This window comes from Molossus molossus, unplaced genomic scaffold (assembly GCF_014108415.1).
Source record: "Molossus molossus isolate mMolMol1 unplaced genomic scaffold, mMolMol1.p scaffold_m16_p_4, whole genome shotgun sequence".
Lineage (NCBI taxonomy): Eukaryota > Metazoa > Chordata > Mammalia > Chiroptera > Molossidae > Molossus > Molossus molossus.
The window spans coordinates 106,772,918-106,794,785 of NW_023425377.1; the positions used below are offsets into that span (position 1 = coordinate 106,772,918).

General features: G+C 47.1%; 1 protein-coding gene across 7 annotated transcripts in view; it reads left to right on the plus strand.

The window, feature by feature from the left end:
- The window catches only part of LRBA (LPS responsive beige-like anchor protein), a 622,710-nt gene extending 602,951 nt beyond the window's left edge, over positions 1-19,759 (plus strand). For 3 of the 7 annotated variants that reach the window (XM_036239773.1, XM_036239776.1, XM_036239775.1), the window contains 4 exons: positions 11,643-11,744; positions 14,268-14,464; positions 17,264-17,415; positions 18,764-19,755. In XM_036239773.1, the coding sequence (XP_036095666.1) occupies positions 11,643-11,744; positions 14,268-14,464; positions 17,264-17,415; positions 18,764-18,854 (542 nt within the window). In that variant the 3' untranslated portion in view covers positions 18,855-19,755. Of the gene's footprint in view, positions 1-11,642; positions 11,745-14,267; positions 14,465-17,263; positions 17,416-18,763 lie in introns of all 7 variants that reach the window. The other 4 variants (XM_036239779.1, XM_036239780.1, XM_036239777.1 and 1 more) reach the window with 3 other exon arrangements.
- Positions 19,760-21,868: the final 2,109 nt, after the last annotated feature.

A 21,868-nucleotide genomic window follows, 5' to 3' on the forward strand; every position in this document is an offset into this window, starting at 1 on the left:
CCCTTTAAGGAGCTGCCTGGGGATCCAGCTGCCTCAGCCTCCCTGAGCCTCAGTTCCCGCTGGTTTTTCCAGCCAGAAGTTATGGGGACTTCTCTTCCTGGCACTGGGACCCTGAGTGGGGCGCCTGGTGTGGGACGGGGACCCCTCAGTCCTCAGGGAGGACCTTCCCAGCCGAGGTGTCCTTCTGATTTTTATCTGCCACATGTGGGTGTGGGCCCAGCCCGTCTGCCTCCGCCCCTCCTACCAGTCTGGATGTGGCTGCTGCTTTAATTCCGTAGCTGTAGGACTTCCATTCAGCTTGATGTCAGGCGGTTTTGAGTGATGGTTGTTCTGTAGTTTAGTTGTAACTTTGATGTGGTTGTGGGAGGACGCGATACCGTGTTTACCTACCCGCCATCTTGACCGGAAGTCTGTATGAGTTCTTTATAGATTTTGGATGTTAGTCCCTCATCGGGTATGTGATGTGTAATAGTTTCTCCCATTCCATAGGTTTCTTTTCCACGTTGCTGGCGGTGTCCTTTGTGCAGAAGCATTTCCATCTGATTTAGGCCCCACCTGTTTATGTTTTGCTTTTGTGTCCTTTGCTTTTGGGGTCAAATCCAGAATGTTTCTAACAGCTAAAGATGTGAAAACCTTCTGTACTTCTCACTAGGGCCTTATTCATGTATTTTTAACAAAGGAACCTTTAAAATGTTAAGAGGAGCCCTGGCCAGGTGGCTGGAGCATCGTCCAGCATCAAAAGGTTTGGGTTCTATTCCAAGTCAAGCTACAAACCTAGGCTGTGAGTTCTATCTTTGGACAGGGCGCATACAGGAGACAACCAATTGATGTTTCTCTCTCTCCCCTGACCTTGATCTCTAAAATCAATAAACATATCCTCAGATGAGGATTGAAAAAACAATGTTGAGAACATATTACAAAGAGTTTTATGTGACTTAGGTATTTAGGATAGATAAAAATACTTATTAATTTTAATTACTAGTCATAAAAGTCATAATTTTAAGGTTGCATATCAAGAAATATGAATAAGGTTGCATTTCAGTAACTGTTCTATCTGCACTCTTTATTGGAGGCAGAACTTTATGGTGCTTATGTTGCTAGACACCCATATGCATCTACAGAAGCTATCAATGAATTAAAGCCAAAGATGACCCCTCAGTGGGGGATTGAAAAGAAAAAGTCTCAACAAAGTAGGAAGAAAGAAGTACATTAGTAAGGTTGATATAACCACATAATGAAATACTATATAGCCATTAACATATTTGGATTTGTGATATTAACATAGATACGTTAAGTGTGAAAGATCACCAAACTACATGTATAATATGATATATTTTATTTATTTTTTTAATCCTCATCCAAGGACATTTTTTCATTTTTTGTTCAGATAGAGTGGGAGGGAGAGAGAGGAAGAGAGAGAGAGAGAGAAACATCGATGTGAAAGGGACACATCGAGTGGTTGCCACCCACACGATCCAACCACGGCTGGGGACAAACTTCAACCAAGGTACATGCCCCTAGTGGGAACCAAACCCAGGTCTCTCTGGACCAAAGGTCGATACTCTAACCGCTGAGCCAAACTGACCAGGGCTAATATGATATATTTTAAATGTCTGTGTCTGGAAAGAGAAACTGAAATAAACAATCTCATTTACCATCGTGGCAAAAAAAATTAAGGTACCTAGGAATAAACTTAACCAAAGAAGTAAAAGACCTATTTGCAGAAAACTACAGGACATTGAAAATAGAAATAGAGGAAGATATAAAAATGTAGAAGCACATACCTTGTTCATGGATTGGAAGAATTAACATCATTAAAATGTCCATATTACTCAAAGCAATCTATAGATTCAATGCAATTCCCATCAAAATACCAATGACATATTTCACAGAACTAGAACAAATACTTCAAAAGTTCGTATAGAACTCAAAAACAAACAAACAAACAAACAAAAAAACCCAAACATCCACAGCAATCTTGAAAAAGAAGGACAAAGTTGGTGGGATCACAATACCGGAAATCAGGTTATACTACAAAGCTACTGTACTCAAAACAGCCTGGTACTGGCACAAGAACAGGCATATAGACCAGTGGAACAGAACAGAGAATCCAGAAATGAACCCAAGACATTATGCTCAATTAATATTTGACAAAGGAGGCAAGAGCATACAATGGAGTAAAGACAGCCTCTTTAATAAATGGTGTTGGGAAAATTGGACAGCTACATGCAAAAAAATGAAACTAGACCATCAACTTACACCATACACAAAAATAAACTCAAAATGGATAAAAGACTTAAATGTGACCCATGAATCCATAAAAATCCTACAAGAAAATGTAGGCAACAAAATTTCCGTCATCATACGCAGCAGAATTTTCACTGATACATCACCTAAGGCAACAGAAACAAAGGAAAAAATGAACACATGGGACTCCATCAAACTAAAAAGCTTCTGCACAGCAGAAGAGACAACCGTCAAAATGGAAAGGCAACCCACTGTATGGGAGAGCATAATTGCCAATGATACATCAGATAAGGGGTTAATTTCTAAAATATATAGAGTACTCATACAACTCAACAAAAGGACGACAAAGAACCCAATTAAAAAATGGGCAGAGGACCTAAATAGACACCTCTCCAAACAGGACATACAAATGGCCAAGAGATATATAAGAAATGCTCAACATCACTAATCATCAGAGAGATGCAAATTAAAACAACAATGAGGGCCCTGACCAGTTTGGCTTAGCGGTTAGAGCATCGGCCTGTGGTCCAGAGAGATCCAGGTTCGGTTCCCCCCTAAGGGCATGTACCTCAGTTGCAGTTTGTCCCCGGCTCTGGTTGGGTCATGTGGGTGGCAACCACTCGATGTGTCCCTTTCATGTCGATGTTTCTCTCTCTCTCTCTCCCACTCTATCTGAACAAAATATCAAAAAATGTCCTCAGGTGAGGATTAAAAAAAATTAAAACAACAATGAGGTATCACCTCACACTTGTCAGAATGGCCACCATCAACAAATCATCAAACTAGTGTTGGCGAGGGTATGGAGAAAAGGGGACTCTAGTACACTGCTGGTGGGAATGCAGACTGGTGCAGCCACTATGGAAAACAATATGGTGTTACCTCAAAAAATTAAAATTTGAACTGCCATTTGACCCAGTGATCCCACTTCTAGGAATATACCCTAAGCAGCCTGAAACACCAATCAGAAAGAATATATGTACCCCCATATTCATAGCAGCACTATTTACAGTAGCTAAGATCTGGAAACAGCCCAAGTGTTCATCAGTAGACGAATGGATAAAACAGTGGTGGTACATGTACACAATGGAGTACTATGCAGCTATAAGAAAGAAAGATCTCTTATCCTTTGAGACGACATGGAGAGACCTGGAAAGTATTATCCTAAGCGAAACAAGCCAAGCAGAAAAACACAAATACCACATGATCTCACTTATTTGCAGAATATAATGAACATAACAGTCTGAGGAATAGGGTAGACCCAGAGACGTGGAAGTAGGGTACAGACTGACAACCCTTGGAAGAGGCAGTGGTGGGGGGAGGGAAGAGATAAACCACAGAACTTATATGCATGTACACATAACCAATGGACATGGACAACAAAACCGGGGATGGGGAGGAGGGTGTCAATGGAGTGAAAAACGAGAAACATCTGTAATAAAAATATAAATAGATAGATAAATGTCTGTGTCCGTATGTGTATACCTTGTATTCTGTGCATATTTGTGCATAGAAAAAAGTCTGGAATGGTAGCCAACAAAATGTTAGCAATGGTTTTTTATAGATAGTAGACTTTTATAGATAGTTTTCATTATATTCTTTACAATTTACTAGTTTATCTTAATGTTTTCTAATAAGCGTGTATTATTTTGATAATCAGAGACAATAAAGATATTTTATTTGGGAGAAAAAAATACCTAATTATTGTAACATACCTTCTCTTCCTGCTCTAGGGTCCTAGATATTGTAGTTGTAGCAGAATTTATATGGATTGTGTCAGGTAAGGTTAGAAAGTCTAAGAAAAGGACGAATGGCAGAAATCAAAGCATAATTTCTAGAAATTAAGTTCTCTATTTTTTCCTTGACAAACAACAAAAAACAATGAGAACTATCTCTAATTGGCCTTTGGGCAGCACAGGATTGGATATTATACTTTTGCTGAAAGGAGCGTCTACAACAGAGGGTGAACTTGGCATCGTTCTGTTGCTGCTGCTGATGCGTGATCTTGCTGGGTGCTCGGGTGTGCCCGGCTCCATTCTGAGCACCGACACCAGCTCGGTATGCAGCCCTGTGTGCTGACTGCTGTCACCCTCGTTTACAGCTGAGGCACAGAGGGATGAGAGATATGCCTTTACCTGTCCCCTGACCTTGAAGCTCCTACGTCTTACTGTAAACTTGTCCACAGTGGGTCACAAAGACAGCAGTGCTGGAGGCTGAACTCAGACTCAAGTCAGGCCAGTGGCACCATCTGTAACCAATAAACTGCACTGTGTTTTCAGTTGAGTTTAATTGGGCTATCAGCTGTAGGCAAATTGACGGAGCCCTGTCCTAAAGCTCTCTCAGCATCTGCAAAAGACAGTGCAGAGAGAATTTTGTTATACTGCATTCTTATGCAAGTATATGTCATGATAGGATTTTGGTGTTTTTTTAAATATTACACATGAAGGGTTATACTTTACGTATACAGTTATAGATACATATCTACACAAACCCATCTTGTTTTCTTTCATTTTTTTTTTTTGTTAATCCTCACCCAAGGAAAATTGTCCATTGATTTTTTAGATAGAATGCAAGGGAGGGAGGGGGAGAGAGAGATCAGTGTGAGAGAGACTCATTCATTGGTTGAGATAGAGAGACAGAGACATCAATGTGAAAGAGACACATCGATTGGTTGCCTTCTGCATGGTCCTGACTGGGCCGGGGATTGAGCCTGCAACCCCAGCACGTGCCCTTGACCAGGAATTGAACCCACAACCCTTCGGTCCATGGGCCAACTCTCTATCCACTGCGCCAAACCGGTCAGGGTCACAAACCCATCTTCTAATGTAGTCTTAGAGGATGATTCCTGTGTCATAAACAAAGAGGGAGGGAGGGAGGGAGGGAGGGAGGGAGGGAGGGAGGGAGGTAGATAGATATAAACTATATATTATACATATAATACATAATTAAATGTCATAGAGCAAAGAGATTATAACAATTATAACTGATTTTATACCAACATTATCTTGTCTTGCATTAATAATTTTAATATTATTTACAAGAGGAAGCTACCAAAACTTATAATCTGATGGTTGCCACACCCTGGGTGCAGTTATGGCTTTTTTTCTGTAGTCTTTATGTTTAACCAAATTAACATTTTTCCACCAAAGAGACCATGCTGAATGAAGAGGGAAGGGGAAGGGTTGGTGGAGATAGAATGAATAGAATAAATGTTAAGAGTTTCTCTTTGCATAATTAAAACATAGTATTATAAAAATACCTATTGAACAGTTAGGAAGTAGAACCGACTGACAGCTGTCAGAGGGGAGGGGTTTGGAGGGCTGGGTGCAAAGGGTGAAGGGAAGAAAAGCAAAAACATGCCCTGGCCAGTTTGGCTCAGCGATTAGAGCATCAGCCCATGGACCGGAGAGTCCGGGTTCGATTTTGGTCAAGGGCACATACCTCGGTTGCAGTTCAGTCCCCAGCCCTGGTTGTGGTCATGCAGGAGGCAACCAATCCACGTGTCTCTCTCACATCAATGTTTCTCTCTCTCTCCCTCCCTCCTTCTTACTCTATCTGAAGACAAATGGAAAAATACCCTTGGGTGAGGATTTAAAAAAACACACAAAAAAACCCTCATAGATACAGACAACAGTGTGGTGATAATCAGAAGTGAAGGAGGGTGGGGGGAGTAGTGAGGGTAAAGGTGGGGAAATGTGACGAAGACTTGACTTGGGTGGTGAACACAATACAGTATACAGGTGATGTGTTATAGAATTGTACACCTGAAACCTATATAGTTTTATTAACCAGTGTCACCCAAATAAATTCAATACAAATTTAAGAAAAAGAAAACTTAGGAAGTTAATGGGACAGGTTTAAGAAACATATAGCAGCTAACCTCATTTCCACTCCTGAAAAGTCATTTTCTTTCTGATTTGCTGTTGTGCTGAGCCACATGAGGAAGCTTGGTGTTCAGTTGTTACGTGATTTCTCTTTTCTCAACGAATGTTCTCAAGTAATCAAAATGTAATTAAAATGGGACAAAAGGCGTGTGTAAAACAGAAGTACCATCTTTAGGAAATGAATGGCAGATGATGTATCATACTTAGAGTTTTTAAAAAACATACATATATTTAATAACTTAATTATGTATTTAGGTTCTTAAACATTTTCTTTATTTAATTAATCGTATTTTTAAAATGTATTGGGGTGACACTGGTTAATAGGGCCAGACAGGTTTCACGTGCACCTCTCTGTGACTCGTCTCCTCCCACAGTCGGATCATCTTCCCTCACCATATATTTGGCCCCTTTACCCTTTTCTACCCCCTCCACCTACTTCCCTCCGGTAACCACATTTTCTTTCAAAATGAGTATTCTATTGAAATGATTAAAAAAAAATAAAACCAGGTTTCATATTTTGTTTTACCTAAGAGATCAAATGGTATTGGGTTTTACTACTGTGGAAAATTATATCAGTTCTTTTTATTTGTGGACTTTATTAATTGATGTTAAATATTAGTTTTGTATAAAAATTCAGCTGTAATAAATAGTTTGGACTTTTCCAGCTATAGATACATGTTATTTGTAGGTTTATGGGAAGGTCGACAAAACCTGATTCAATGACCGTTTAAAATCAAGGCACTTACAGATACAGGCCACGTTTTATTCCCCTCCTCGTCTCCACAGGGCACTGCGCACGATGCAAGGGAATGAATGAGGAAAGGAATGAATGAATGAACAAATGGCAAATGTTAGCTTCTGGTGCAGGAATCTTCTAAACTAAGCATTACTTTTTGGAGGAATTAATTTTATTTCTACAAAATAAGAGTAGGGAAATGTTGAACCATGCTTCATTTTATAATTGGTAGCATAAAATATTTAAACTGCTAATGAGAACTTCGCAGTGCACTGTAAGGTAATTTAATTTTCATAAGACTGAGTAGATGATGCCAGAAATACCAGAAACTTTATTCATTTTCAAAAATGTAATTCAGAATTTGCCAGAAATGTGTGTCAGGTCTGTTTTTACCTGGATTATTCTTCCCCTTTGCCTTAATAGAGACAGAGCTTTTGAAATACCTTTCTCATTGGATATTTATGAGCAGATTAATAAAGAAAGTACCGTCTCCTCTCCTCTTCTGTCAGGTGTGACTTGAAGTGCTTCAGAGTCTTTTTGATGGAGAAACACACTTAGTGTTATGAGGGCACCAAAGAAACACATTTAACAAAAACATTTGTTCTGCCTAATGGTGTAAAGCATTTCATCCAACATTTTAAAGCACCGATCCCACGTAAACGCTAACTGGACAACATGGAGATCCTGGGCTGCGTGAACGGGCGGGGGCCTGTCACAACCGTGTCTGTGTGCAGTGCCCACACTCAGCGTCGCACCCGGAGAAAAGCACATCTGTGAGGACCGGTGTGTCCTGGTGTCTGTGGCAGGCTTTGGACTGTCTTTAATCTCCGACTTGTTCATCTTCCTTTAAGGCCGTCCATAAAGATGTGCCGAGGATCCCTTTCAGCCTTCGGCTAGGATTTGCATCAGTGGTCATAAACCTGCTCTCTGGACAAAGGCCCCCTTTCCTTTGAAGTAATTGCGTGAGCTTTTCAAAGCCGTCCAAGAGTCTATCCTCTTTCTCTTTTTATTTTTCTTTAAGATGAGTTTGAAGTGTAGCCCCTTAAACTAGCAGCAAGATAAATTTTTCTCTCGGCTTTATTGAGAGCCATGACGATTTCTCAAGCACTAAGACTTTCAAAGGTCCTTAAGGGGATCTGTTCTGCTCTGTGATCTGGCTTTTGGGGGATCCTGCTATCTCAGAAAGCAACAGTGGAGACTTTGGTATCCATTAACTACTGTAAATTTTTATCAGAGAATTAGCCTGATATTTTCCAGAAGACTTTTTTTCCCTTGTTCTTTATTTGGTTTGGAGACTTCAGTGAGATATGGTGATAGCTTTGGGTGTCTTTGAAAAAGTAATATATGGCCCGTATTGTCTTCTTGGAGCTAATTCTGCACTCCCACCCCCAGCGTTCACCCTGCAGGCGGACGAGCAGTCGGCAGGGCAGGCTTGGTGCGCGCTGCAGGGGAAGTTCTGTGGTTCCTAGATCTTGCTTCTGGGCTCTGCAGGCAGAAATCTACATGGTTATGTGAGGTTTGCCTTTCCTCTCTGTATAAGGTTATTGCTGGGGCTCTGTGATCCGGGGCGAGGTGTAACTAACTACAGCGGAGTAGATTCAGGGAGCCACGTAGAAAGTCTGTATCCTGCCTCCAAGTGTGCTCTCCACCCTGTAACTTCATCCTGAATAGTTCCTGAATACCTGGCGAGCTAAACAGTTTGGACCTGTTGGGTTTAAATCTGATATATAATTCTATTTGCTATAGTGAAATATTAATGTTTAAAACATTTGGTTTCTTGGCATTTGTAAAAATCCAAGTATTTATTTTGAACAGATTTTTTTATGAGAAAGTAAAAAGAACAGTCAATCTACACAGCAGATTATAAGAGAATACGAAGGTCAGTCTTTAAAACAAGACTGTAAAGTTTTTCTTAGAGGAAATGATATCTCCCCTTCTGTTGTAGTACGTGGGTTTTTAAAGGCTGTTAATGTGTGTTTGCTAAAGGGAGGGACGTTAAGTAGCACAATCTTTTTACTGGAAATCCAGTGAGTGTTTGTGAAACCAGTTACCTGAGAAGAACCCAATGATTATAACTCTACCCTTATGCTTTTAATTTGTTGTTTTTCTTTTCCTTTCCTTTTTGCTCCCCTGTATTTCCTGAACTGTCTGACCTGCTTCCTGGGTTAGAGAACATTTTGCCAAACTTTGAAGCCAAGGTCCGAGCGTGAACGGTTCTTTATTTAGAGATCGGGCCCTAGCAAAAGAAAAAAAATTTTTTTTTTTTTAGTTTTGAAATTACACAGTATGTGTGTGTATGTCTTCTGATTTGTGGAGGCAAAAATGATTTATAAGTGTGGATTATGGGAAACTAGTATTTTACAAGTAGAGCATATTTATTAAAAATTTAATTGAGTTTACAAAAAACAATGCTTATACTTTAACCCACTTTATGGGGTTAATTGTGAGGCTTCCTAAACTCTTAACTTTATGGTCATAGAAAGTTCTCAATGTTTAAGCTGCTTTTGCATGAAAGAAGTATAGTTGACAGCAATCTGCTCACTTTCTCCCTATGTACCTGAGAAAATATTCGTAGATCGAGAAAAGAAAAAGCTAACACCAACATGCTTAGGTGACAGTGTTCTCTGGGTCCACCATTATCCACCTGTCCTGTGTTTACTTTGGCTGACACTTAGATCGTTTTCAGTTGCCGTCAATTTTCCTTCCAACCTTCATTTGCCACTGAGGAATTCCGGGACAATTCAAATTAAAACACAAAGCTCCACCACCCCCACCCCCACCATAAAATGGTTGACTTATGAAAACAGAAAAGGAACAGTCACTGAAAATTATGCCTTAGATCTTAATGATTTTAATTCTTGACTTTAAATAAGTTGCCAATAGAATTAGACATTAATTTCAAAAATAACATTGTAGCTATTTGTGTGGAATGTAGAGCATCTTGGGGAAGGGAGAAACCATGAATGAGGGCTAAAGTATTGATATCTTATAAATATAACATCTATTTCTAATTTGTGTGGCAAGGCTGATCTCTAACAGAAAATTAAGTCAATTCAGATTGGCTAAATTGTGTGTTTCTTTTCTTAAAATTTACCCCAAATTTGTGTACTTTTTAAGGGGGAAAAAAAGTTGCCCTTGTGATTTCTTTCTTGTTTGGAAAATGTAAAGTAAATTTTAATTATGGTAGGTTTCCCTCCCCAATGAAGTTTTGAAACTTGGAACCAAGTGAAACCAACCATATTCCCTATACCTTTGCCTTTCCATGGGTCTTTTGAGGTCCCCCTTTGTCACTGGCCAGGCCAGTGTGGAGCTGAGTCTGGTATACTGCCCCTCGACTTCAGACTCATCACAAGGACCAGAGTCACCGAAGCCACAGAGGACACTGCGGACACGGCCGTCATTGTGGGCTCCAGTGACACGTTGTAGTGATTAGTACATGCAATGGCGAGACGTGAATTCTCTGCAGACTCCCGGAGGCGTCTTCATAGCAGAGGAAACCTGTCCCCTCCCCCACCCCCACCCCCCAGAAGATCACAGACATGTGCCTGTAGTTTGCTTGGAATTTCAGAGAACCCACTGACGCACTGTAAAAACCACTGCTTTGGGGTTCATTGCTTTGCCTTCCCAGGACCGACCAGATCCCTCTCCTCAGTGTGTGTGACTGCTCAGGGACAGCCAAGGGTCTGGTCAGGATGACGAGCTCTTCCTTTCCGGAGTTCCACAGCTGGTGGCAGTGACCTACTCTGGGCACGTGTCCCGTTTGGGTTACAGTGTCGCTCAGCAGTGATGTTCTAAAACCAGATCAGGGAAATCTAAGAAACTAACAGTCCCGCTCCCCAGTCCACTTACAAAGGCTTCTATGTCTTGGTCCTCAGTGACTGTAAAAGTAGAGGACAACTTTAGTCTTAAAATAGTATTCTTCGGCTAAATATGGAATTCAGTGTATCCTGTGGCTTGGCACGAATCAAGCCACAATGAAGCCCATTATTGTTTTCCTTTTCTGTGCCGGGGCCAGTCAGGGTGCGGGTTCCTTACCAACCAGTCGGTTTTTTCTTTGGCTGGGGACCGAGGTCAAGGGTGGCTGCCACCTGGGAAAAGGCTCGACAACAGCTCCTGTGATTTGGGTATTTCTCCTCTGTCCTGCTCTTCACCCCTCCCCTAACTTCCAAATATTATCAGTAGAATTACACGTAAGGTTTTGTTCTCTTTGTTGTTGGAATGAATCAGAGAGAAATATACTCTGAGGTTTATATATCAGGAAAATACATAAGCTTATTAAAGATAATATATATTTAGGAGAGAGCTTCTCTGTGACACCATGAATTCTAGTTCAGACTGTGTTCACCATGCCGGGGAGGAGGCGGAGGGGAGGAGGTGAGAAGGCGGCTGCGTCTGTTTGAATGTGAATCAAGCCTGAGCCCTACTTTACGGTCATCCACCCGTAAATCATCTAGTCAGGGAGCCCATAGCCTAGTGGGAAAGTATCTGAGGCATTTTATAATGCAGATTTCTGACTTACTTGACTCGGAGCTTTCAACTGTTGCTGCTTGATACATCGTGTAAGGATGAAAAATTTAACATGTAGTCCTCAAACTATAATGTAAAGTTTGGATCCAGTTCTAAAGTAGAGTTGTTGGACAAACTCCCCAACTAGAACCGAAAGATTTAGACATGGTGGGAATTAGAAACAAGTTGCTGATTATTTCATCTGAGTGGGGGGAGATAATCCCCTGCCTGAACTTGAATTAACTTGTCCTTTTTATTTATTTTTACTAAAGGTGGAACCACCACACCGCGGGCCATCCTGACAGGCCACGAGAACGCGGTCACCTGTGCCGCCATCTGCGCTGAGCTCGGCCTGGTCCTGAGCGGTTCTGCAGGTAAATCTGCGGCGGTTTCATTCCATGGTGGCACCAGCCCCATTTCAAGTACTGGATACTCACACGTGACTGGCAGCTACCATACTGCACACACGGTTCGTCTCACCCAGAAAGGTCTGCTTCACGGCACCGCTCTGCGCAGTGAGGCAGAAACAAGGAGCATCTTTGTGTATCTGTTTGTTCTGCAGTCCAGCTGGGCTGGCTTCCATCTCACACCTGAATGGAAAGTCCTGACCCAGTCTGTTCTGACTTCCAAATCTCAGGACCAGACAGGAGCCAGGAGGGCACCCGGGATGGAGTGGAAAGGTACTCAAGCTGCTCTGCTGGAGGCTTGCCCTGCAGCGCCATGAGGCATGGAGGCCGAGGTGCCGCGCGCTTCCCAAGGGCGCACGGCAAACCAGGGTCCGAGCAGGCACAGAGCTGCTCCCACGTGACAGTCTCTGCACCTCTCTGTCCCCCTGCCCGGAGCTGGTGTGTGTTTGAGGCTTATTCCATGGGGAAGCATGGAGTATCTCAGTCACCTTGTCTGTGTTTTGAACTATAATACTTAGTCTAGGTAACAAGACTTACTAAATAGTCAGTGGATTGTGTTTAAAAATTTGGCTGGTCAAAACATTGAAATAGTAATAATGATAGCAAAAATTCTATACTAGCTAGAAATTTTGCTTTCTTATACCCAACAATTTCTTATATCCTGAGTGAGCATGAGATTCTAGACTATATGTGATCCTAACGATACGTAAAATGAGCCTATCACACCACAGGCTGTCCTAGCTGTGCACGTGGTTTGGGACCATGAACAGTACTCTGCAAACTAAAACCATGCACAGTGAGGTTAATAATCAGTGGGAAATTTTTCTCAAAACATTAAAAATTATACACACATACATATTATATGGACATGAAAAAAGCTAGTAAAACTCATATTTACTTATAGTACACTGTAATTTAGGACATTAGGAACACTGAGAGTTCATGTTTTCTTTCTTTGCGAAACCTTCTCAAGGGTACTTTGAACAGCGCCCACCGCCTCCTCCCCAAGGAACAGGACACGGCAGGAGAACCGGGCTCCCTCGGCAGCCCACTCCCGCGGGTCCGCCCCAGCGTCTGTCTTCCGTCCTTTCAGGGTCAGGAACTGTCCCTGGGCTTCCTTCGGTGGGAAGGGTTTTGCTGGCATCGCCCCTGAGACAGCATCACTTTTGTTGGAACTGCTGTCCTAATTCATGCCAGTGAGTTCACCCCCACTGGTGTCCCCGCTGCACCCTCTCAGTGTAAGGGTTCCCACGCCAGCTGTCTGCACGGCCCAGGGACAGTCCGTTCAGACTGACCTCCCCTTCCGCGCTCTGCATTTCCTGCTGCTGTTTCCTCTGCTGGCCACACCCTGGTTCGATGGTCCATGCCTGTCAGTGTCACATGGGTTTATCCCTGAGACCAGCAGGCAGCACAGGAACTGAGAGAAACACGCAGCAGCCACTCACCGACAGACTTGGGAAGAAGCGGTGTGTTTGGTCACCAGTCCTGACACACGTGTTACCGACAGATCTGTGGACTTGGGAGCTAGCCACGGCATGTGTACCATATGCCGTGACTCTGATAGCTGCAACCTGAGCTGCGGTGTAGAAGGGCTGGTGTCATTGAAAGATGGTGCCTGAAATTCACGCATCCTGGTCCCGTGCAAAGCCTGTGTCTGAGAACACTGCACACTCATCACTTCCCCGAGTGGTCAGGAGCAGCTCCTTTGCCAAGGGCGTGCTTGTAGTGTGCTGAGGGGAACGGTGCGGAGCCCAGTGGCCACGAGGACTCAGCCTGGACAGCAGTTGCCCGGGGTCTGACTCAGACGGCCCTTGGAACCTGCTCCACACGGGCACTTTGGGTTCCCTGCCCCTGTGCGCTCCTGAGGGGCGTTGGCGACAAAAGCGAAGCTCTGCGGTGTGCGGGCTCCTCAGCAGCTCGTCCTCCTCAAGCATCTCAGCCGGCTCAGCTGGGGGCGCAGAGACAGAGGTGCTGCTGTTTGCTTTTGGGGCCGGGTCGAGGGGCAGGAGGGAAGTGGGCTCTGGCCAAGGAGCAGGTCAGAGGGCCCCTCGGTGAGCTCATTTGGGAGGGGACGGGGACAGGGGGGCACAGTAGCGAGCAGGGCAGGAACGCGTAGGCCTCGGGCTGCCTGAGGCTCCCCCAGGGTCACAGTGAGCCTGCTGGCAGCCTTCCTTCCCGGAGCTATTCCAGGACCTGACAGGTGTCCTCCCGGTTCCAGATCTGTCCTTAATCATCTCTTGAAGTAATGAATTTTAGAAGTAACTCCCTGTCTCTTGGGGACACATACGTGACTCAGTCCTCCTGTCCCCAGGGACGGGGCTCGCCGGCATGCGCAGGGCACTTGGCAGAGCGACACGTACAAGATGTGTGCCCCTGAAGGCCTGTGGGACGGTGGCGCTTCCGTGACGCTGTGCTCGGTGCTCGGGGTTCGGGTCACACTGGCTGTTCCGTGTTCAGCATGAGTCTTACTGCTGTTTCTCCTCTTTGCAGAAGGACCGTGTCTCATACACTCCATGAACGGAGACTTGTTGAGGACTTTGGAGGGTCCTGAAAACTGCCTGAAACCGAAACTCATCCAGGCTTCGCGAGAGGGCCACTGTGTCGTGTTCTACGAGAACGGTTTCTTCTGCACCTTCAGCGTGAACGGCAAACTGCAGGCGGCCGTGGAGACGGCGGACAGCATCCGGGTGAGCGCCTCCCAGGCTCTCGGAGGGAGATTTGCTGGGGAGGGAGAGGGTTCGTTCAAGAAACCTGTGAGTCACTGAGACCCTCTCTTCCATGCAGCCCCCCCAAAAAACCAAATCAGGTAGCACTCCGGGCAAGGCCTGTGCGGCTCCCCGCCGGTGCTGAGGGGCTGGGGAGCCGTCCTGGGCGCCCTCGCGGGCGTGGCCCAGTGTTTTCAGCTTTGAGTCTGAGTATCAAACCTGAAGTAACGCAGGAGCGTCACCTCAGACTGTCTGGTCTGGGGCTGGTGGTGGGGTTGACCCTTCAGGGCTGCACGGTCCCAGACCCCTGGGCCCGAGACCCAGCCTTGCCCAGGTGGAGCTGGGCAGACACGCCCACGCAAGAGGGGGTGATCTCGTGGGCCTTCCGGGTCCTGCTCCCTTTTCAAGACAGGGCCCCAGGGGTGTCTGGAGGTGCGAGGCCTGCCCGCGGAGGGGTCGGGTGAGAGCAGCCCTGGCGGGCCGGCTGCAGCCGAGCCTGGCGTCTTCTCCGAGGCTGTTCTGGGTCTGCGACTGAAACGGCCCACTCCCCGATCTTTGCTCCCAGTTGTCGCGAGTGAGCGCTGGGCTGGTCCAGAGACCCCGGCTGGAGAGTGCAGGGTGAGCTCGGCCCTGGCTGCCCTGGCCGGCTGTCTCCCCAGAGCAGCAGGCCAGGGCCCGCTGGAGAGTGCACGGTGAGCTCGGCCCTGGCTGCCCTGGCCGGAGCGCTCTTAGCCGGGGCTGTCTCCCCAGAGCAGCAGGCCAGGGCCCCAGGGCCCCCACCACGAAGGCGGCCCAGCTGCTCTGCATTCATTTGCCCTCCTCCCCGTGATACTTCATTTAAACCAAGCACACATCCGAGGGTTCGCCTTCCCTCTTCAGAATAATAATGCTGATAATCTGTCACTTTGAGCTGCGATTATATTGTCAGCTACACTAATAAATCTGTAAAATCATTTGAAATCCCTTGCTGGCTGAAACAGTTGCTACGGCATGTCGGTACCAGCGGCACCGGGGCTCCTGCAGGCCGTCTGCGCGCTCTCCCGCCCGCAGCCACCGTGTGCCTCCGATGTCCCCACCGGTTCTAGGCCTGAACCAGCACTGCTGTCCGGCTCACCCTGCACTGCGCCGCGCTGAGTTGCCAGTGGGGGTGGGGAGAGGCCCGGACCGTGGGGGCACTGCTGGAGGACCTCCTGCCCCTCCTCCACACCCCGAGGACTTGAGAGGGCAGGTGAACACCTCTGGTCTCAGCCCCACCGGTGCCCAGGGGCATTGCCACTGAGCCTCTGCCTGCCCCTGGCCTTCACGGGGAGTGCCGTCCCTCGCAGGCATCTTCTGCCTGTTAACATGCTTTGGATGCTGATGAATATGTAGTCCTAAAAGTCCAAGTTTAATGTCATTCCAAACAGAACTAGGACTAGAGATTCTCTACTAAAAACAGAGTTAAAGATTAATGGTTTTAATTTATGTTTTTATATAGCACTTATCCAGTAAAAAGCCTCAAGCATAAAACTCAAGTGAACCACAACCAGAGGTTAATGGATTTTCATCAGCTGGATTTTATAAGTGTAGCAAATAATTATCGGCCCCAGGGTCCCTTGCAGTCCGACAGCCCCTAGGGGCAGCCCCGTGTGAAATGAAGGGGGGAATAGGATATTGATTTTTACTTATATTGAAAAATCTTACTGTTTGCATTTGGTTTAGATTTAAAGAATACTTCTTATATGTAACTCTTTTCCATACATGGGTTTTTATTTCTTAGATTTTTTGGTGTGTTCTTGAGAGTAAGCTATATTTAAGAGACCACTAAAAGTTGGCATTTATGTGAATTGAATGGCTATGAGACAGTCCTTTTCTACGATTTAAAAAAATTTGTCAAAGGGTAGATTACAGACGGAAGGTGACTAGACTAAAACGGAGTGTAAATACATTCATCAGCGCAGTTTCTCTCCGACAGTGTGCGCCCACAGTGTGCAGGTCACAGGTGTCGGCAGGACCGTGGGGCTCCCGGGGCCCCTCGCTGCAGAGGGGCTGTCTCAGTGAGCCCAGAGCAGCCCAGGAGGGCTCCCGGGGCCCCTCGCTGCAGAGGGGCTGTCTCAGTGAGCCCAGAGCAGCTCAGGAGGGCTCCCGGGGCCCCTCGCTGCAGAGGGGCTGTCTCAGCGATCCGGGAGCAGGTCAGGAGGGCTCCAGGGGTAGGGAGACATTCCCATCAGGCGGCAGCACATGTTTCCGTCCGGGGACAAATAGTAAACATATTAGGCTTGTAATCTGTTGTAATCACTTGTCAGTGGCCATAAATGAAGGGGTGTGGCTATGTTCCAGAAACCTTCGCTATGGGCACTGGAATTCTCATCCTTTATTTTTTTCAATCGTTAAAAAATGTAGACAGTCCTATAAAAACAGGCGCTGGCTGGCCTGCCTTTGTCCTTCAATCCTGCAAATCGGCACGAGGTCCGTGTCTGCGCTGGCAGGCAGCAGTCCGTCCAGACTCTCTGCCAAGTGGCCTTTCCCACCGCAGCCTTGACTGGGGCTTGAGGCCTGCCCAGCCCGCCCCAGAGCACTTAAAAGGCATTTGTAGAACTGGAAGGTTTGCCACCTCATCCTTTAAAAGGAAGAATTAAAACAACTCAAGCATGGCACAAGTTTTCTGTGACTCACTCCCGATTTTCTCAAAACCCGGGAGCCCACACTGTGTCTCTCTGCGCCGCAGTAGGAATTTGTCCAACTTGGACGCCGAGATGTCCCTAGAGCCACATCTCACCTGAACCTTGCTGTGTCTCACAGGCCATCCAGCTGAGCCGGGATGGCCAATACCTGCTCACCGGAGGGGACGGAGGCGTGGTCGTGGTCTGGCAGGTGTCTGACCTCAAGCAGCTGTTCGCCTACCCGGGCTGCGATGCCGGAATCCGGGCCATGGCCCTGTCTTACGACCAGAGGTAAAACTGCAGAGGGGATTGAAATGGGCTGGGTTGTGGGGCTCCCCTGTGCAATGAAAAAGGCCAAGGGATATTGGGGTTTCCATGATACCTTTCAAAAAGTGTGATTTTCTTTCTGATGGCATGGCCACACGGACAAAGGCTGGATTCTTCAGTAGACAAAACCTCCAGTTATGTTGCTGTTGAGCTTTTCATGTTTCTTAAAGTGCCCTTTTCTTAAATAAAATTTTCAGTGTTAACATTTTAATGTAAAATGCCCGTAGCTCTGGTCAGGAGGGTTCCACTGAGAGAGTGGGCTTATTTCCTAAACCTCCCAAGGGTAAATTTGGGAGTGATCATTTTTATTTGGTGTCTCATTTCCTCTTAATATACAGTCACTTATTTTAGTTCCTAATTTTTTTTTTCCCTGGGGCAAACAATTCAGTGGCATTAGGTGCAGTCACATTGTTTAGGGCGTGTTTGTGGCCCGAACTGAGCTTTCCATGGGCATCGGGCATCCTTGTCGCATCACAGGTCCCGACTCGTCGGTGTGTCTCATAGCGGCGTGGCCAGGCCAGCTCCCTCCACTGCCCCCCTCCTCAGCCTGTCTGTCTGTAGACCCAGGGTGAGTCCTGGAGACAGCATCATTCTGCCTTTGATCCGCGTGTCCAGTCTCTCCACACTTACAGTCATTACTGATAAGGACAGACTGACTTCTGCCCTGTTACCGGGTGTTTGTTTTCTGTGTCTCCAGCCTTTTTTGTGTTAGTTGAGTTTGTGTAGTGACACATTTTAGTTCCTAATTTTGATAGGAAGGGGTAGGAGGGATACTGACTAGCACCTCTACGGGCTGAGAGAGGCTTCTCCATCTGCCCCACGCCACCTGCTCAGGGACAGGGGAGCAAGCTGCGGCTCCCGTCAGGAAGTCACTGTGTGAACGAGGACTCGACCCTGCTCGGAGTGTGAGGGCCACGGAGTGCCCTTCTGCAGAGCCCAGCCCACACGGCACCCCTCACTGAGTCTGCCGTTCCAACCGTGGGCTGCCTCCCCACCAGCAGTTACTTTGAGACTGTGATCCTTTCCTTTGCCTCGATACCTGAGGGAGAAGCCGGGCCAGCCCCCCTCAGAAATCATCGAGCCTGCTCAGGCTTCAGTGCTGGCCCTACCCAGCTGCGGCCTGGATCCGGCCAGCACCCGAGCTCACTCGGGCTGCCCTGAGGCGTCAGGAAGCTCACCCTGGTTCACGCCGAGCGTAGCTCCGGTGCCGCCTTCCGCACTTGCCCCGTAGACCTGGGAGGGCGGTTCGTTCTGTAGGAGCGGGTGCCCGGGGAGTAACCAGGTGTGAGCCCTCCTCTCTCTGCCCTCCCAGGTGCATCATCGCCGGCATGGCCTCCGGGAGCATCGTCCTGTTCTACAACGACTTCAACCGGTGGCACCACGAATACCAAACCCGCTACTGAGGGGCTGCACCCGGAGACCCCCGGAGACGTAGCGAACACATCCGAATGTAACTTACATTTGCTCGAAGCAGCAAAATATTTTTTAAAGTTAATTGCTATTTTTGTAGACTTTGCTTGACTTTGGGGGGGGTATATAGCAAAGCAGAAAACTGGCTGCTGGGTTCTGTAGTTTAAAAAAATCTATATTTTTAGTCATAATAAGAAGTCTATTTTCACCAATTATGGAACTACACAGTGGAGTAAACCCACTTATTCTAGCTATATTATGAAAAAACACTTCCCATTTATCTGTAATCTTGAGAAATATATGATTTTAACAACAGGGAAATGGGTTATAATGCTGGGATAGGGGAATTTTATGATGTACTTTGGGTCCTGTATTTTTCCAAACAATTGTGCTTCTTATGCGCTAAACTTTCTGGGATTTAAATAGTCATGTTTAAATTATGGTAAATATAATTTAACATCTCCGTGAATTATTTCTATCAATATCCTCCTTCAAGCATGTTTTAGACCTAGAAAAGTATGGTTTGGGGGGAAGCTGTTTTACTGTGTGGTCATAGCAAGTGTGACTGCCTACAGTGCTTCCTGATCTGCTGTCCTCCTAGCTCACCCATGGGACGTGGGGTGCTCGGGCTCATGGTAGTTATTTCCCTTAAGTTGCAAGCACCAAAGTCCCCCAAGGCGCCCCCGGGTCTCAGGACGGCTGGCAGGTGCTGGATGGGGCAACACCACCTACCTTTTATTTGTTATTAAATTATCTCCACCCTCCTTTGATCAGCAGTTTGTACTAAGAAACAGCGTTATTTTGGTGTTGTATAATTCTACTTTTCTAGTAGATTTCTGTGTGGAATTCTGTGAAACATATTTGAGAAAGGGTCCGTATTGCATAAATAAATTCTTTGTATGTTGTGAACTTCGACGCCGCGTCTGCTTCTGCACCTCACCGGGGCCTCCGCAAGCACAGGGTTGGTGAGCGGCTTCGTCTGACAGGTACATGAAATACCCTTGTTATTGAGTCGTTGGAAATACCTTTTCACTCTTAATTTTTAAACATTGATAAAACAATTATATACCCTCAAGAACGTCAAACACTATTTCAGTCACAGATTCTGAATAAAAACCTTCTCTGGCCAGACAGCTCCTTCTTTCGAGACATGGACAAACGAGAACAGTAACCCTCCGTCTCACAAAGGACCAAACAGAGAACTTCGTGGACTGTTCCCTCGAAAACCGCCTTTGCTTTATAAGCCGTTCAACAGCAGAGGGGACTGTGGGGAACTAACTGCACCTCAGACGGAGAAGAGCCCAGCGCCCTACCTGATGTTAGCCTCTGACCGCACACTTTGGGAGCGTCAGGAAATGGTAGAAAATTAGGAATACCCAGTTCAACTATCCCATAATATAAGCCCGAAGCACAGTTAACGGAGCCACGTCCCCTTGGCACCCGAGAGGCCACTCAGTGCCCCACGGGCCTTCCGGTTCACGGGCCCCCAGAGGGCTTCCGAGGACGGGCTCTGTACTACTGCACTGGATAGGGTTCGTCAACATTCACTTACCCAACTGAACTCCCTTCTTAAAACACCATGAGTTTTGAATAAATGTACACCAGTGTGGGAAGAGTCGATGTTGACGTGGCCTGTGATTAAACTGGACGGACTGAACAGGTGGGAACGGCGGCGTGTTCACCAGGTGGGCTCGGAATGCGCTGCCTGGAGAAGTGACGGTCCCCTCCCGGAATGGCACCCCGAGTCCGCGAGGCTCAGATGTAAGGAGGACGCTCAGACCAGCACCGCAGTACCTGGTAGACAGGTCACCCTTGGAGCAGCTCAGGCCCACCGCAGCGGACCTCCCTGAGCGTCCTCATGGAGTCGGCCCCTGAAAGGACCGTCCTGCCCTGACGGGCGCCCACATCAGCTCTGCGAGAGTCCCGCGGGGGAGCCCCGAGAAGCCCTTCCCACTCAGCTCCAAGAGCTGAGCCGAAGGGCCAGGGGCCTGGCCAGCCCTTCCCGGGCCAGGTGTCCGCCCACCTCCCGTCAGAGGCTCGGTGAGATGGCAGAGGTCGTGCGGGTCAGGCTCACAGGCGGCCAGGGAATCCCGGACGCAAGCAGACCACACACCCGCTGTGCGGCCTTCTCAGCAAATGCGGGAGAGCTAAAACAGCAGGCGACATACTGATCTACCCGGAGGGGAATCGGGAGAGAGCCTCACTAGGTATCTGAAGACGACTTTACTGGCTGCGATTTCAAGAGCTCCTGGCCCCGCAAATCCACGCAAATCGTGGACCTGGTGGTGTCCTTCCCCCTGCATCAGCCCTGCCCCCATCTGCGTCCTGCGGGAGAACAGCGGCTGATGACGCAGAGGGTCTTCACAGGAGGAAGGCCCCCGCTCAGCGTGGCAGAGCTTCCCAGGGTGCATCCTAGATCACGGGCAACCGGCCTCACGTCCCCGGAGACTTCGCCTGGGACAGAGCACGCTCGCACCCAGGAGGCGGACACGACAAATCCGTAACTCACGCGCACGAGCATGAGCGCGACCAGCCTCCCCACTCACTTCGTCCCCGGAAAGTGGAGTGATGTCCACCCCGCAGGCGTCAGACTTATCCTGCAGGGGAAGCTGGAAGTGCCACACTGTCCTACCTGTGAAAGGAAGGAAAAGACCGGCCATGGCAAGCCGATAAAATAGCAAAATAAAAAAACTGTTCCCTCTCAGATGGGTAAGAGAAACATGTTTTGGATTTTCTTAGATAGATGGGAAAAGTGTAGTCCATGATGCATTTCTTGGGTCCCCCAAAGTCCTAAGGTCACTATTTAAAAAGCTCAAAGCCACTGTTAGCGACAGTGACACATCGCCGCCAGCCCTGGCTCTGTGACCCAGGCGTGCGGACTGCTCACGCCCAGGGACATCCCATTTTTCTCTGTAATGAGTCCGAGGGTGGTCTGGTCTCGAGCTGTCTTCCCGGACAGCGGGCCCTGCAGCAAGGGGAGAAGGCCATCTACGGACGTCTGAGCTCA